The 17,038-nt window shown below is 40.3% G+C and overlaps 3 protein-coding genes across 3 annotated transcripts; 2 read left to right on the top strand and 1 right to left on the bottom strand.

Annotated features, from left to right (window-relative positions):
• The first annotated feature begins 511 nt into the window (after positions 1 to 511).
• On the top strand, positions 512 to 14,334 carry LOC117570826 (uncharacterized). Its single transcript, XM_034252690.2, has 9 exons — positions 512 to 741; positions 5,629 to 5,749; positions 8,001 to 9,537; positions 10,121 to 10,760; positions 11,182 to 11,453; positions 11,515 to 12,727; positions 12,810 to 13,363; positions 13,416 to 13,641; positions 13,708 to 14,334. Exons 2-9 carry the CDS (start codon positions 5,719 to 5,721, stop codon positions 13,786 to 13,788), a joined length of 4,554 nt encoding a protein of 1,517 aa, XP_034108581.1. The 5' UTR covers positions 512 to 741; positions 5,629 to 5,718; the 3' UTR covers positions 13,789 to 14,334.
• On the bottom strand, positions 13,902 to 14,630 carry LOC117570841 (28S ribosomal protein S17, mitochondrial). The gene is made up of 2 exons (XM_034252721.2): positions 14,437 to 14,630; positions 13,902 to 14,371 (listed from the first exon to the last, which is right to left on the bottom strand). The coding sequence occupies exons 1-2, from the start codon at positions 14,542 to 14,544 to the stop codon at positions 14,012 to 14,014; spliced, it is 468 nt and encodes a 155-aa protein (XP_034108612.1). The 5' UTR covers positions 14,545 to 14,630; the 3' UTR covers positions 13,902 to 14,011.
• Positions 14,631 to 14,927: 297 nt separating this feature from the next.
• Positions 14,928 to 16,970, top strand: LOC117570833 (ras-related GTP-binding protein C). Its single transcript, XM_034252705.2, has 5 exons — positions 14,928 to 15,109; positions 15,370 to 15,840; positions 15,896 to 16,114; positions 16,180 to 16,322; positions 16,388 to 16,970. The coding sequence occupies exons 1-5, from the start codon at positions 15,107 to 15,109 to the stop codon at positions 16,719 to 16,721; spliced, it is 1,170 nt and encodes a 389-aa protein (XP_034108596.1). The 5' UTR covers positions 14,928 to 15,106; the 3' UTR covers positions 16,722 to 16,970.
• Positions 16,971 to 17,038: the final 68 nt, after the last annotated feature.

Raw genomic sequence — 17,038 nt, 5'->3', positions numbered from 1 at the left:
TTTTTGGGATATCGTTGTTTATACAGAATCTGATTAGCGCTAATTTATACTACCCTTCCATTCCATGCCGAGTGTCGGGTATAAAAAGGCAACAACTAATCTGGGGGGCGGGCGCATTCACACAAATTGTGAGAGCTACTCGAGAGAATTCTCGACAATGCCGAAGCCAGATTTGTGTCAGCATTCGGCTCCCCAGCCATTAATTGCGTGAGAGCCGATGCCGATGGCTATGGCGAAGCCGAGTGTATTAAGTAAACGTACGAGGTTTAGCTTAAGCTCATTGTTGCCGCTGCTAGTTATAATTTAATTTACATATTCTCGTTCTTATCGTTTCGTTTCGTTTCGTACGAACGCTAGTCTCTCTCTACACTAGTGTGTGTGAGTGTGGCTTGACGTGGTTGCCAGATGAGCGCAAAGCTGAGCGAGCGCACTGGCAACTCCGCCGACGAAGCTAAGCTTCATTAAGCAGAGATGGAGAGGCAGCGAACGGAGCGCATGATCGGCCAGTTGCTGTCCACACTCTAACAGATTTAGATATCGCGCTCCGACTGAATGACAAATATCAAATAAATAAAATACAAAAAATACACGAGCGACACACACAACAGCGAAATAAGCGAACCCGCCGTAGTAATTACAAAAATATACATACTATACACATACATCGCGTATACGAAGCGTGAAACACAAAACGATCAAATAAACGTAAACAATTACAGTTAAACACTAACGGAAATTTATGTAAGTGTGTGTGTGTGTGTGTTTGTGAGTGGGCAAATTTAAATGCAATAATATATGTATCAAATTGTAACTAACAAGTGTAAGCATTTGCAAAACAAAAGAGAAAGCAACTGCACACACAAAAAATGCTACAATCATTTTACGCTAAACAACAAAATGATGTATTGTAGTTGACGTATTTTTTGTTGCTGTTTTTTATACAAATACAAAACTAATTTAAGCAGTGCGAAAAGCGGCTAAGCGTTGACTCGGTGAAAAACCAGCAAAAATTGTTGCAAATTAAGAAAAGCCGTAAAATCTGTGCAAGTGATTGTGTGTGTATGTGAACGTAAATATATGTGTGTGTACTATGCACTAAAATTGATCATATACGAGAGCAAAAAAACAAAAACAAAACAAACACAAAAATGTGGAAAATTATCAACAGGCCAAAACAATGAAACTCCCACCAAAATCACAAAATTTCGCGCAGCATCAGCAAAAATGCAAACTACGCACACAAACAAAGCTCGGCTCAGTAAATCAGATAGCGCTAATAAGCGTGTGTGTGAGAGAGAGACGGAGCGAAATAGATGAATACTAATACCAATGTACAGCCACGTACATCGTTTACCTTTCATTTTAAACATATTCAGACGCGGATAAACAACTTCAGTGTATCTGTAAAAGAATGCAAAACTAATTTGTCAGCTTCTGCTGTTGTTGTTCTTGTTGTTGTTGCTATTGTTGGTGTCTTGAATTTGTCTGGCACAACGAACATCTTCAAAGTCAGAGATCTCCGTGCAAAGTGCCCGCCCACCTGCCTCACGACGAGACGTGCCTAATTTATGCTGAGCACCCCCCACACCCCCACTTCTCCGTTAAACCAAGTTCAAATCCAAGCAGACGATCTCGGCCAGTTTCTTGTTTGCTTTGCTCACTTAGCTTGCGGCTCTTGTGCTCTTTATCGTAGAGCTGCATGTTGTTGTTGTTATTGTCGGTTTCTTCTTATTTGCGCTTAACGCTTCATCGCTCGTTTCAACCTGTGCCATGCGCAAAAAAGTAAAACATCTACCATCCCAATAGCCCAAAATAAGACTACAACAGCAGCAATAGCAGCAGCAGCAGCAGCAACCACGACAGCAATAATAACAACATCAGCGTCGGCTGCCTCTCAAGCGACAGCAACAACAACAACGGCAAGCGAAATATCAGCAAAAGACATAAAATTCAACCGGTTGGTTGAGTTTCAAAGCCGCCGTCGCAGCAGCAGCAACAGCACCAATAGCAACAGCAACAGCAACACAGCAGCAGCAACAGCAGCGCAGCAGCAATAATTTGTAAAAAGAGAAACAACAACAACAAGAGAAACAAAAACGAAACAAAATAAATGGCAGATATATGTTTGTATTTATAAATAAAAGCAGCTTCGGGGTAAAAAAATCTCCAAGCCGCAAAAAAAAATCAAAAACAAAACCAAAAACGATCTTCGCATAGTTTCTTTTCTACACAGATCCGCTTAGCTTCTTTTTCCTTTCTCATTTTTGTATACCCATGTGTGATGTGTGTAGTAGAGCATTCGACAGCGGCATTTTGATAACAATTTTCAAGCGGAATATTCCATGGGTATCTGCAAAATACATGCTAATTGCTTATAATTAAATGGCGATAATTACATTAAGTTGACGAGGACAATGTTTGTGTCCCATTGCGAAAGTTGGCCCTCTCAATAAATAGGTAAAAATTAGATTTGTTTTTTTTTTTTTGAAGTCGTTGCCACTTTCATTGAACTTAAACGACTGCCATTGATGAGTTCTCTAGCCATGAATCATATAGAGAGAGATATAGTAACTATAGCTATATTTAGCTGACAATATCTTAAGCTCAAGACGCACTTGAATGCGATGACGCATTTTGGGGGAAAATAAATATGCCTTATGTCGATGTCGATGGCAGATGCTACAATATCATTTCATCAGAGCCAGCGACAACGTGTTTGATCAAATCTTTAGAGCCAATGCGCTAAACAAATTGATTAGTATTAATGTTGTTCCTATACGCTATTGATATTTTTTTGGGCACACTTCGAAAAAAAAGAGCAGATTGAATGATTTGATTTTCGCCCAGAAAACTGCGTGTGTCTATTTGCAGTTCGCACAAATTGAAATCATGAGTTGGACATGCTCTTGCTTTGCAAAATAAAAGCCAGACAGTCTGTTTAACAACGTCCAGCGACCATCGTTCTGGTTCAAGTTTGCTACTAATCCGACTGTAATTGAAATGTTGTCGAAAAAATCACATGCCGGCGGCAATTAGCACAGCAGCAATGGCAACGGCAAACATGAGAGTTGGCATTTCATATGTTTTTTTCCTGAATTTATTTCATATATTTATAACTCAATTTTGTGGTCAGCTCGTGTCGTAGTTTGTGACCAAGCACGCTATTTCAATGCAATGCGCATTAGACGTTTGTGGTCGACTATGAAATACCCAAAGAAAACCTTAAAACTAACGGTTTTTGGAGGCGTGGCAAGAACTACTTAAAATAGAGTGTCAAAATATGGTCGTCTCTGATATTTAGTTGCTCATTTGAGCAGTTAAAAGGAGCAGTTCAAAAAACGGTTATGTATATTCCTAATAACTGAATGCTAGCTTTGAGGGGGCTGAAGAAGGCGTGACAATTCAACAACATCCAGAAGCTGTACTGTACTAATAAGCGTAGTGTCGTCAAATTTTGTAGCTATAGCTTTTATAGTTTCCGACTTATAGACGCTTATTTAAACGGTCAGACAGATAAAATTAACCCACAACAAAGCCTGTTACAAAAATTGACAACTATTCATTATACCCATGTGTTGGGCATTAAAACTCAGCTATTATGAACTGAAGGGGGTTTTTTTGTTTTGGTTTATTAAAATGCTAATAAAATGTTTAACATTTTGGAGGTGTGAGCAAAAAGCTAAAGATTTGACCAACAAAAAAGAAAAAGACCGTTTTACGCTGCTCATTGTTTTTGTTTTTCCTATTAGAGTGGTTGCTGTTGTTGTGTCTCAAGGATGCAGCAGCAGCGGTCGAAGATGAGCGGCAATTGGCCAAATAACAAAATAAAAACAGTCGAGTCACCTCTGACTTTAACTTCCGGCTTGGGCTACCGTCCATAAGAAAAACAAACGGCAACACTTGAAAAAAAAGTATCTACAGGTTCTTAAACTGCTGCTGCGTAGCTTCTTCTCCGCTTCTTTATCTATTTTCTGTTTGTCAAGAATCTATTTTATTTTATTTTTAGTAATTTGACGAAGTTGTTGTATTGTTGTCGTGCTATTGCGTCAAACTAAATCAAATCACTTGAGTTATTTAAAATATAAAAGCATTATTGTTGTTCCGTTCTGATCTGTTGTGTTCTGTTGTGTTGGGGATAAGCAAAAGTTTTTCGCAAAATGTATCACATATCTCAGCACGTCGCTGGCTGAGTCGAAGCCGAAGCCGAAGCTGAAGCGTTAATTTAATCAAAATCATTGCGACAACACGACACAACGGCAACGTCAATGAATGCGCGACAACAACAACAACGACAACTAAAGATAGCTTGGGGCAGAGCTCAGTGCTGATTGAGTACATTTCTTTGCCATAATGATGCCTTTTACAATACACAATTAAATGAAACTATATCTAAAGAAGATGTTACAATTACAATACAGTCGCTTAACATAAATAGAACACTAGACACAGATACAGTGTCTGCGAAAGTTGTTGCGCATTTAAATAAACGGAGATAAAACAACATAACCAGACAGACAACAACTACAAAAAAAAGTTATATTCAAAACGCAATTAAAAAGCTGAAAAAATATAAATAAGCACAGCATTCAATCATTTGACAATAATATTCTAAGTATTTAGCATGAACAGATTTTATCATTTCGAGTTTCACTATTTTGTTGCATACTTAGCAGCGCTTTAAACGAATACTGAAAGATTGTTAACAAATAGAGATGATATTTATAATTAGCTTTATCACTTAATTTTGAGAAATTACTACAATGAACAGAGAAATAATATATAATATAAGTCTTATAGCACATTCAACTTGCTATAGAATTTCTCATTAAATTCTTTGTTGAGCACGTGATCAACTCTTGGGAAATTCCAAGTTTACATTTACAGATTAATTACTATTTTAAATTTATATGCAATAGAGCTGCTGGCGATGGCAACTTGGCAAAGTTTATCTCGTTTGCTATTTGCATATCAAAACAACTCTGTCTCATCCGGAAATGTGGGCACCAGGAAAAGTCTTCGACTTACAATCATAATCAGCTTTCCGTCTGAGCACCATATTCTGAATAATTCCTGGAAATTCCATCCACAAATTCCAAGATTCTTATCCATTTTAAAAACTTAAATTCTTTTGTTTTGAATGTGATTATCGCAGACTTGCGCTTTCGCACTTGTTTAACTTAATTTCGCAGTCTCAATGCAAACTTGTGGTCCAAAGGCTAAACGAGATATCATGTTAAGTATTTGTCGACATTGCGACGTCATTGTATTATCAGAGAGCAAGGGAAAAGATTGTAACGCAGTTTTAAACTATATTTAAAATATGCACAGTTTGCAAATCATTTTGTAAACCAAACTTATTGTGGCGCAAATGCCATTTAATTCGTTCCAAATTGTTTATTATCATACTATAATATTCCTAGAATAGCTGAAAGAAAAAAACCAAGCGAGGGCTTCTTTATAATCAACACAACAAATAAGAAACTGTGGAAAATGTATAAACCATTTTTATGCTAGTCAAATTGCAGTTATTCCTCATAACAAAGTATTGTAATTGGAGCGATTGTAAATGTAGAAAGACAAATAATCGATTATGGTAAAAGGTTTATTTTTTTTCTTTGCATTTTGTAGAACATCAATCGGAGACATGTTATAGTCAGTAGACAGATCGGAAAGGATGCCAGTGGAGTGTAAAGGTTTATTGGATAACTACTTTTGGATATGAATATGGAATTTGAATTTCCGGACTTTTGTAAGTATAAAGAACACCAAATTTATGCATAGTATGATATATAGAAATAAGCAAACAAAAAGGGAAAAGATAATATAACATATATCACTATTTGGAATCTTCCGTATAGATTCTTAGATATTTCGGCTTAAATTTTTCTCTCTGTATAATCATTAATATTTGGGTATTTTTTCTGCCTTGATTTTGGGCATATTTTAATATTAAATTATTGAGTTATTGTCTTTGCCAATTAATTATACAAAGCATATTCTAAACGATCGAAACCGAAAGAAGCAACAAATTTCACTTGTAAAACTGGCAAAAACAAAAAATAAAATCAAGATGCAATATCATGATCAAATTATAATAGCCAAAGGCAAGGTTAGCAGCAGCAGTATATAAATTGTCCTTCGGCTGGTCGCCAGCAACAACTACAGTGAAGAATAATAATAACAAAGCTATCGTTGGCTACCCAAAATAGAAGTCAAATAAAATAAATTGATGTAGCAGTCGACGTTGATATGCTTAACAAATTTCGGCTTAGAGCTGGCGAATAGACAAAAAAACAAAAAAATAAACTCAAACACTAACAAACATACACGGAGTTAGCAAACCAAATAGCTATAGAGTCGCAATATATATCTATATAAAATATCTGTATACATATGCATATCTAAATAATGTCGCCTCCCTGCGCTGGCCGAAATGAGCAAAGCATTTGTTTGATCAATAACTTGGCCAAAACCGAGCTGAAGCGCAAAACACAAAACTGAAACTGATTGAATTTCTCCACTCGGCAGTGCACAATTTCGACGTTTGCCCGCGAGTTGATACATATAAGAAACAAAAGAAGAAATATACCATATATAAATAAAATAATAGTAAAATTGAGAAGAAAAAAAAAACGTTTAAACAGAGTATTTAAAACAGCTGAGTTTTGGTTTATTAGGATTATGGTTTTTTAATGAGTCAAAAACACAGTTGGAATAACATTCGTTTTCATTGCAATTGAAGGCGATTTGTTTTTATTGCTTTTATGAATTGGATTTGCACATTTCGTTTTTGGCTTCGATTTTTCTACTTGCATTTTGGAAAAGCGCATTTTCACTGCTCAGCCAGTTGTGAAAAGTGCATCAACCGCATGTGCGCTCACATGTGCGTTAGATAATTGTGTTCGAGTATCTTTATCTTCTGTTTTACTTTTTTTTTTATTGAAACCAAAAACTGTTAATTTGCACTTGGCACAAATCAGAGTTAACCATTTAGTTAGCTAGCTGCTAACTTGGCTGTTAGTGCATTCCGTTTAGGCTCGATAAAGAGGCGTACAAATTGTTTAAACTTCGTAGTTGAAAGCCATCAATTTATTTTTAAGCCAACAATTCAATTATGGATTATGCCAAGACGCTAAATGGTAATTTCTTTATACTCTACATAACATTACAAGTGAAAAACTGTGTGTTTTGCATAAATTACTTAAATACTTATTTGTTGTGCCGTGGCCACATAAATCGTGCTCAATTTGAGTCGCGCTGTTATCGATCAAACAGCTGAAAAAATAAAATACCTTCAGTCGCAGCTTGAATTGGAATTTGTGGTCTCTTATCAGTCGATACGAAACTCGGGCTCATCTATCATCGAACTGTTCTACATTTTTTATTATGCCATTTATGTGAAAGTAAACGCCCCTTAAATTATTAACGACATTTTTCTGAGTCCAGTGCTGTGCACATACATACATAAATATATACGAGTGTAGGCGGATATCCAGAGTCTGGGAAAAACAAAACTTTGCCGATAACTTCCGAAGATTATAAAATGTCAACAGCATTTATCTGTACTTCTATTAATATACAATATTCCAACACGTGGCGTAGATTTGCCGTAAATTAACATAAATGATGAAATGCTCTGTTTAAATATTAATCACATTTTTGTCCACTAGAACCTACTACTAACATTAGGTTAACATTATGTTTACATAATGTAATTATATTTCTAAAACTAAGAATATACGCTTAATGTAGAAAATAAAAAGCAAAATAACATAATCTAGTTAACTTAATAGACTAGAATTAAAGTATTTTAATATCATTTATATAAATAGAAAATGAAGATATCCTTTATCCTTTTTAAGTGAATGGTCTTATAAAAATAAGTTAAGTTAAAAATAAGCTAGATCAAGATCAAACTTACATACATATATCGATCTTTAAATTAAATTTATATATTTTCACATAACACATGTGTATTAATGCGAAACATTCCTTTGCAGCTCGCCCAGATTTCATGGATGGCATTGACAATGAAGCGCTGGATTTGTTTATGCAGGCAGCCGGAGTCGGTGGCCTTGACGATGCGGCACAGCACAGCCACAACGATGGATTGGCCGTGGACAGTGTGGGCGGAGTGTCCACCAAGCTGGAGTCGCCACACACACCGCCAATGAATGTGCTCGATGCACAGCTGACGACGGGTCGTGTGAGTGGCCATGGAATGGCCATGCCTCTGGCCCATTTGCCCGAGAGTCCGCCCGACTCGGGCTCCGAGCCAGCCTACAGTCCACTGGGCGAAACACATGGCGTGGCGTTGCCCGGACGTGAACTCATCTACCCAGGGCTACCAAACATGCAACAGCAGCAGCAGCAGCAACAACAACAGCAGCAGCAGCAGCAATCAAGCATGTTGCCCACAGAGCTGCAATTTGCATCGCCAGCGCAGCAAGGACATCACTTTGTATCACCTGCGCAGGATGTGCGTGTCAAGCACGAGGCTGGCCTAGTGATGAATGCAAACAGTTTGCTCTGCCAGCAACAACAGCAACAGCAGCTGAACGAGCAGCAACAGTTGCTGCTGCAGCAACAGCAACAGCAACAACAGCAGCAGCAACATCATGAGTTGCCGCAGGATCAGCTGCTCTATCAGCACTATGACAACGGTCCCGGCTTGTATTCGACTGGCAGCTATCAGAATCTGTCCAGCATTTCCACCTGCATGCTGACCTCATCCCTGGGATTGGGCGATCGCGTTCAGGTCATTGGCACCAGTCAGTTGTCCCTCAATCGCTGCTCCCCGCCATCGACACCGGTGCATTCGTCGTTGTCGCGCAAACGCAAAATGTCCACACAATTGGATTGTGCTGATTTCGCACCCAAGCATGACACTGGTTTGTTGATGAGTCCGTTGCGTAGTTCACATCACTCGATAGCACCTCGCGACATTACCAGCAGCAACAGCAGCAGCACAACGACAACAACAGCCAGCCACAGCCACAGCCAGATTCATAGTCACAGTAGCCAGAGCGATCATGATCTGAGCAAGACACCCGCGCATTCACATTGCTCCGCCTCCGTTTCGCCAGCACTCTCGGCCATCAATTCGCAGGCGGACAACAGCTTGGACGGACAGACGAGCAATGCGGCAGCTGGCTCCGGCTCGGGCAGCGAGGCTGGGGATCCCGCGTTGACACAATGCATTCGCTTCAGTCCCTTCCAGCCGGAGAATTGGCACAAGTTATGCGATCAGAGTCTGCAGGAGTTGTCCGTCATCTATTATCGTGTGGATGCCGATAAAGGTTTCAATTTCAGCGTATCGGATGATGCGTATGTGTGCCAGAAGAAAAATCACTTTCAGGTCACTTGCCATGCTCGGCTTCAGGGAGATGCCAAATTTGTGAAGACACCGTCCGGCCTGGAGAAAATCAAATCCTTCCACTTGCATTTTTATGGTGTCAAATTCGAGGCACCCAATCAGACAATTCGCGTGGAGCAGAGCCAATCCGATCGCTCCAAGAAGCCATTCTATCCCGTACCGTAAGTACAAAGAACCTCTCCTAATTACAAAATTTCGATTGATTCACCATCTATTAATCTTCACTGATGTTATCTGTATCTTTGATTTCCACCGATAATAATTGTATTTAAAACAAATTGTCGTTCTACAACTTTTGTTTTCGTTGCGAATGTTATTTTAAGTCAAAGATAAACTGGGACACTTAACTTAATTGCGAATTCCTGTGTATAGACTATATATTTATATTTACTTGATTGTATTTATATTTAGGATTAAGATAATTGTAAATTTATAATGAAAACAAGGTATATATTGATTAATAATAGATGCAACATTTTTTGTTAAATACGGGTTTGCGTATCACTGTAGATTGTTTTCTTCTTAAATCCGGTTCAATTATATTGAAATCTCATCAAACTGTTCCAACAAGATTCGTTTGAAAAGCCCCTTTTGGTAACCCTAATCTTAAGTATATTTATTCTACAAAGAAACTTTAGTCTATATTCTAAAATATAAAATATAGTATTTCATTTTCATAATATTTTATGATATAATAAATAGTGTAATAAATATTAATATTTTACACTTACCTTCCCTATGCAGTATCGATCTCCAGAGCCATATTGTCAGCAAAATCACAGTGGGGCGTCTGCACTTCTCGGAGACTACCAACAACAACATGCGCAAGAAGGGACGCCCCAATCCGGAGCAGCGTTTCTTTCAGCTCGTTGTCGGCCTGCATGTGCACACCACCTCTGGCCACTTTCCCGTGGTCAGCCATGGCAGCGAGCGCATCATTGTGCGTGCCTCGAATCCGGGACAATTTGAGTCTGATGTGGATCTGTGCTGGCAACGCGGCATCACTCAGGAGTCCATCTTCCATGCGGGACGTGTGGGCATCAATACTGATCGTCCGGACGAAAGTCTTGTGGTGCACGGCAATCTGAAGGTGTCGGGACACATTGTCCAGCCCAGCGACAGTCGCGCCAAACAGGAAATTGCTGAATTGGACACGTCGGTGCAGTTGCGCAACATGCAAAAGATCCGCATTGTCCGTTATCGCTATGAACCGGAATTTGCTGTGCATTCCGGGCTGAGACGCGAGAGCGACACGCGGGAAATTGTGGACACGGGCGTTATAGCGCAGGAGGTACGCGAAGTTATACCGGATGCGGTGCAAGAGGCTGGCAGCGTTGTACTGCCCAATGGAAATGTTATTGAGAACTTTTTGCTGGTCAATAAGGTAAGTTACACCGAGTAACGGTTAAATGCAATTAATCTGGTGTGCACACACTAAAGGATATCGTTTACTACCAGTGTGTACACTGTTCACTATTTAATCGTTACTTGTTTATGGTCACACTTAGAAACTGCTGTCAAATAAGATTTATTACATCACAAATAAAACTTGCAAATAAAAGAAAGTGTACCAAAGTCACAAAATGTGTAAAATATGCGCCGACAAACCAAAAATGTACCAAATGTACCAAATAAACAAAAAAAATCCCAGTGTACCAATTTTGGGTAACGTTTTTTCTGGCGTTGCCACCCAGTGTATTCAAATTTGACTCAGGCTGCTCATATTATTAAAAGCAACACAACATTACAAAATAAACACAACAAACATAAAACTAATCACAACAAATATACCTATTTATTCCTAGGATCGTATACTAATGGAGAACATTGGGGCTGTCAAGGAGCTGTGCAAAGTGACGGGCTCGCTGGAGACGCGTATCGAGCACCTGGAACGCGCAAACAACAATCACAACAACCACCAACTGCGTGCCAAGGATTTGCTGGAACCGCGCTGTCTGCTCCCTCCAGCGCCCTCACGCAACTACAAGGCGCACAATCGTAGCGATGGCTACGAGATCTGCTCGAGTCGCGTCATGCAGATCATTATCTTTCTGCTGATCATTGTTATGGCGGCATGGTAAGTAATGAAGCAAATAAATATCTTAATTTGTATCTAACTAAATACTTTGCTGCTGCAGTTTGGCGGCCGTGTCCACTCTGTACTTTGTGGAGCACAACAAGCAGCAACAGCAGCCGCAGCAGCCCCTGGATGGCTATCAATTGTTTGGGGACTCTCGTATCTTTCGACAGGATGCGTCCACATCGCGTTTGAGCGACGAGGATCGCCTCAATTTTCAGCACAACTTGCAGACCCTCTTCAAGAACAAAACGCACGTGCCGTGGCCCAGTTTAATATACGGAGCAAGCACCACGCGTCCCTCGGGAAGCACGCTGACTATGCGTCTGGGCGATGGCGACGAGATTCAGGAGAAGGAGAAGGAGGAGCTTACCGCTCTCATGAATGATCCGCAAGTAAATCCAGCGTTGGCCATGCCCACAACAATAGTCAGAATAACAACGACAGCGCCGCGCAACGCGACCAAACCAATTGCCAGCAAGAACAAGTCCAAGTGGCCCGTTTCCCATGAGGTGTTGCGTCCCGGTGGCAGCAGCAGCAGTCAAGGTGCCGCCCAGAAGCTGCTGCAGAGTGTGCGAGTTGCTGTGGTAGGCAAAGCATTGGCAGCTGTAGCAGCAGCTAATAACGCCACTACCATTACATCCTCGGAAAAGCCGCAATCGATACCTGTTTCGCAGGATTTCGAAAACAACTCCATCGATGTGGATCAACAGCAGCAGCAATTGCAACTGCAGCAACAGCAGCTAAAACAACCGCTGAAACTGGACGAGCACATTGTGGTGGTGGGCACTATAGCCAGCACTGCGGTGGACAATGCTGCACCGGATCAAACTGTGCAAACCATTCGCAAATTAAACGCTGGCGACGTCGCCATTTACAATGTGTACAAAACAGTTTCGCCCCCCACGGCAAATCTAGCACTGACCACCAACAAGGTGAGCACGGAGCAGACGCATGTGCCCAGCACTCTATCGCTGCCTCTGGATGTGCCGCCGCCGGCTGCGGTGCGCAACACGAGCGGCGCCAGCAAGGATAGCGGCGATGCCTTGGATTTGCAGAATTTGAGCAATACCAACGAATCGGAACCGGCTGATAATCCCATTACAGCGCTCTTTGGCTTCGAGTATCCGAGTGGTTTGAGGGATTCCAGTGTGGGACGACGCTCGGCCAATCAGCGCAGCCTGGACTGGATTCGCAACAAGAGCGTGAAGACGCCGCTCTTTGGTCATCCGCCCGAGTGCACCAAGGACAAGGACGAGCACGACAATTGTCAGGTACGGATTGTAAATTTTATATTTCCGTATTCCAATTGTGCTGAATTCAAATTAATTTACAATTTTCTTTTTCTGTCTCCAGTCCTCTTGCTTTGAGGAGCTGCAGCCGGCTGCAGCTGCTGCAGATAATGTGGACGCCAATGTGCAGCAGCATCAGCATGTGGAGGATGAACTGCAGTCAGCGGAGCAAGAAGACGATGCCGACATACTGATCATACAGCCCGTATCCAGCAGCAGCAGCAATGATAGCGCCAGTAATGTAGCTGCCTCACGGGTCTATCACGGTAAGAGTTCGCACAACACGGCCGCCAGAACCAAGCAATTTTCCAGTGAAACGGACTCCTCGGCGGGCGAGGATGCGCTCTATACGGTGTTAAATGATGCACCTGTAGCTACTGTGGAGCAGCAAGCTGTCGTGCAGCCTAAAGAGATCGCTGCAGTGGAGACGGCCACAACGTTACCGCCGCCTCCTCAGCTCGATTGTTGGAGCATCAGCAGCTGTGTGTTGGCAGCCCTCAACAACTACACCATCGATGTGGAGCACTTCTGTCCCAGTTCGGGCAGTTCATGGAACATTAGCTATGTGGTTCCCGTGTCGCGTTATTTGCAAGCTTCCACCTTAGAGCTGCACTTCAGGTAGGTAAAACAATTAACTTGTTAAATAAAAATTAATGAGTTTCTTTGTTAGCTCCAACAAGCCGCTGCAGTGGTCCATTTGCAGCAACGAGGATCAGAGCAAATCGAGTCAGGCAGGCGCTCAGCTGAATGAGGACGATGATGCTCCGGTGAGCAGCAGCTGGGTGAAGGTGCTCAAGCAGTTGGGCAACAACAAGCTGATCCTGGCCCTGGACATGCCCAGTCGCGGCAACTTTGAGCGTGACTTTATGCTGCGTGCCAGCGCCGATCTAGAACAAGTAATGCCTAGCTAAACTATATATTAATGTGACTTCTAAGAATGTAACTCCTTTTTTGTGTTGCAGCAAAAACTATGCGATGACAACGCCCATGTGGCGAACCCTATACTCCAGTACAACTTTAGCATCGTAAGAGATTGTGATTAGTTAAACAATTTAATTTATGGCACGCATCGATTATGGCAATCGGAACCAAAATGTTGTGGCATTTCTTATCCCACATTTCAATAATTGGCAATTACATTGCAACAACAACAAACTACAAAAAAATGCATAAACATTTATCGACATTTTAAATAAAAATATTTAGTAAAATGACAAACGATTCTTTCACTACTTATGGGCTAATTACATACATATATTATAACGACTACACGGCGAAGGGTTGATCCTTGCCATCCTCGTGATACTTGATGTATGTCTCACCGTGCGTAAAGTCCTTGGTACCCTCCAATCGACCACGCGGTGGCGCCTTATCATAGTCAAAGGCCTTCGCCGACTTGCCAAATAATTGATTGGCCATCTCAATGTCCTCACGATACTTGCCCACCACGACCTTTTTGCCGGTAATGGGATCGGTTATGTCACCAAGTGGATAGACCACTTTTTCCACGGCGTGCGTTATGAGGCGGGTCATGCGCTCGGGCAGTTCACGAATTAGCACCACATCGCCGGTCTTACATAATTTCTGGGGATCGTGTGCAAAAAAGAAAGTATCCTTCTTGAAATACTGCAAAAGGGATCAACATAAATATTAAATCCAATCAGATTCACATGAAAGACAACTGCACACACCATATTGAGGTTCTTATCCAGCTCCATGCGGCGTATGCGTATTTTTGAGGCATTCTGCTTGACGCAGGGTATGCATTGGCCCATCAGTAATAAACCTCGCGCTGCCATTTTATTCAGTATTATTAAAAAAATCAACAATAATATATATATAGGAGCTCAGCAATACGAGTTGCGAGACCGCACCGATAACGATTGAAAAATACCGCAAGGCACAAACAATAATACCATTTCAGTGTTTAGAAATATTTAAAGAACTGATTTTTTAGCATTATAGTATATATATTGTATATTATATTTGTATATTTGAATGCAAATGAACTAGAAAATGTATTAATTAAAATGTATGTTCTTTCAGCAATTTGTTCAATAAATTGAATACCATTTATGAATCATTGTTTGTAATCTTTTAAAAATTAGTATGACCAGCATAAAAATGCCGCAACTTGGCTTAATTGCAAGTGTGTACACACTGGAGCCACTGATAATCAGCTGTTGTTGTGCAGCTGTTGTGTACACACCTTTTGTCCGATAAGAAACAGTTTTGTGTTGTGTGATCTTACCTATTAAACTTAATACGTATATTTTATTGGCCTATTCCAAAAAGCTTGCAATAAACTGAATGTGAATCGACTGCAAACGTGCACAAACTTAGCACGACGCTTGCATAATCATGGTAAATAAACAAAGAAGCCGCACAAATTAAAGATGAGTCACAACGTCGCAATATGACAATGATAACTTCGAATTGGAACAGATAATATGTAAATTATAATATTATCTTTGCTGTTCAACATTAAACGAGATATGCAGCTGCATTATGTCGCAAATAGATTAGATTATTTGGTCAATTTACAATAGTAGTGATAATGCCAAAGGGCCGTTCTTGCCATAATTAAAAACAATCCATAAAATATTGCTTGTTTTTTTTCACAGAGTTACGAGGATGAAGATTATCATGTGGATTCATTCCCCAAGGACTTCGGTTATGGTGCTTACGACCAGGATGGGCTAGAGATGGAACCGAATTCGTCGAGCAACAGTGAGACGAAACCTCGCATATTGTTGATGGGTTTGCGGCGCTCAGGCAAAAGTTCAATACAGAAAGTCGTCTTCCACAAGATGTCGCCCAATGAGACGCTTTTCCTTGAATCCACCAGCAAAATTGTCAAAGACGACATTAATAATTCTAGCTTTGTGCAGTTTCAAATTTGGGATTTCCCAGGTCAGATTGATTTCATTGAGCCGACATTTGATTCGGAAATGATTTTTGGTGGATGTGGAGCGTTGGTATTTGTGATCGATGCCAAGGATGATTATAACGAGGCTTTGACCAAGTTCAAGAACACGGTTATCAAGGCCTACAAAGTCAATCCTCGCATCAAGTTCGAGGTCTTCATACACAAGGTAAGCAAATAATGTTAGCGTTTGCCTATCATGTTTATCGATTGATTTTCGATAGGTTGACGGTATTAGCGATGATTCGAAAATGGAATCACAACGCGATATACACCAACGTTCCTCGGACGACCTCAGCGAGGCGGGTCTCGATCAAATTCATCTCAGCTTTCACTTGACTTCGATCTATGATCACTCAATATTCGAAGCATTCTCGAAGGTTGTGCAAAAACTAATACCACAGCTCCCAACGCTAGAAAATCTACTAAACATTTTTATACCAGTAAGTGGGATTTATTTTAGATAATGCATATTTACTCTATTGGGACCTCACTCTAATTTTAACAGAACTCGGGCATTGAGAAGGCGTTTCTCTTCGATGTGGTATCTAAAATTTACATTGCGACAGATTCATCACCAGTTGACATGCAAGCTTACGAGCTATGCTGCGATATGATTGATGTAGTCATTGATCTGTCCAGCATTTATAGGTATACAATTATTATAACTTATGCTATTGACATATTCGAATTGAACTTGATATTTACTTTGACAGCTCCGAGGAAACTGCCTTTGACAGCGGCAGTTCTAGTCTCATCAAACTGAACAACAATACAATACTCTATCTGCGAGAAGTCAACAAATTTTTAGCTCTTGTCTGTTTACTGCGAGAGGAAAACTTTAATCGACAAGGCGTCATTGATTACAACTTCATTTGCTTCCGTGATGCTATAAGCGAGGTGTTTGAATTGCGACTGAAGCGTCAAAAAATGCTTGAGAATGTCGACCAAGATGATGATGAGCTAGTCGACGATCATGGCATAACAATTGGTTGCTCGAACCATGAAAATGATTCAACTGTTGTATCGAGAGCGCCTAAAATTGCATGAGTATAAAATCCAGCAACTTGGATATCGTATATATTTTCACATGCACACAAATCATATATATCTAAATTGGAATATCATTTATAAGTTTTGTCATCGCTTTTTTATTATCAAATTTTTATGTTTTTTTTCTTCTATATATCTTTGTTCTATATTGTTAAATCATTTGTTTAATCGCTCTGCAGTTGTAACGTGAAAAACAAATTGCCCAGCGCTTACATTAACTACACATACTAATATGTATATTTTTTAATAAAATTATATAAAACTAAATACTTTCGGAAATTTAATTACTTTGTTTTAAATTACGCGCCTTAAAA

The sequence above is a fragment of the Drosophila albomicans genome, chromosome 3 (genome assembly GCF_009650485.2).
Source record: "Drosophila albomicans strain 15112-1751.03 chromosome 3, ASM965048v2, whole genome shotgun sequence".
Taxonomy (NCBI): Eukaryota; Metazoa; Arthropoda; class Insecta; order Diptera; family Drosophilidae; genus Drosophila; species Drosophila albomicans.
Note: the sequence above shows the minus strand (reverse complement) of the source record. Positions and strands in the feature narration are given on the sequence as shown.

What these genes read in the sequence shown, in the direction of transcription:
- LOC117570841 (XM_034252721.2), bottom strand. Translation starts at nt 14,544, where the DNA reads ATGGCAGCGCGAGGTTTATTACTGATGGGCCAATGCATACCCTGCGTC. An exon ending in TGGATAAGAACCTCAATATG is followed by an intron (nt 14,372 to 14,436) that starts GTGTGTGCAGTT and finishes TCCCTTTTGCAG; the next exon opens with TATTTCAAGAAGGATACTTT.
- LOC117570833 (XM_034252705.2), top strand. An exon ending in TACTAAACATTTTTATACCA is followed by an intron (nt 16,115 to 16,179) that starts GTAAGTGGGATT and finishes TAATTTTAACAG; the next exon opens with AACTCGGGCATTGAGAAGGC. An exon ending in GATCTGTCCAGCATTTATAG is followed by an intron (nt 16,323 to 16,387) that starts GTATACAATTAT and finishes TTACTTTGACAG; the next exon opens with CTCCGAGGAAACTGCCTTTG.
- LOC117570826 (XM_034252690.2), top strand. Translation starts at nt 5,719, where the DNA reads ATGAATATGGAATTTGAATTTCCGGACTTTT. An exon ending in AAGCCATTCTATCCCGTACC is followed by an intron (nt 9,538 to 10,120) that starts GTAAGTACAAAG and finishes TTCCCTATGCAG; the next exon opens with TATCGATCTCCAGAGCCATA. An exon ending in ACTTTTTGCTGGTCAATAAG is followed by an intron (nt 10,761 to 11,181) that starts GTAAGTTACACC and finishes ATTTATTCCTAG; the next exon opens with GATCGTATACTAATGGAGAA.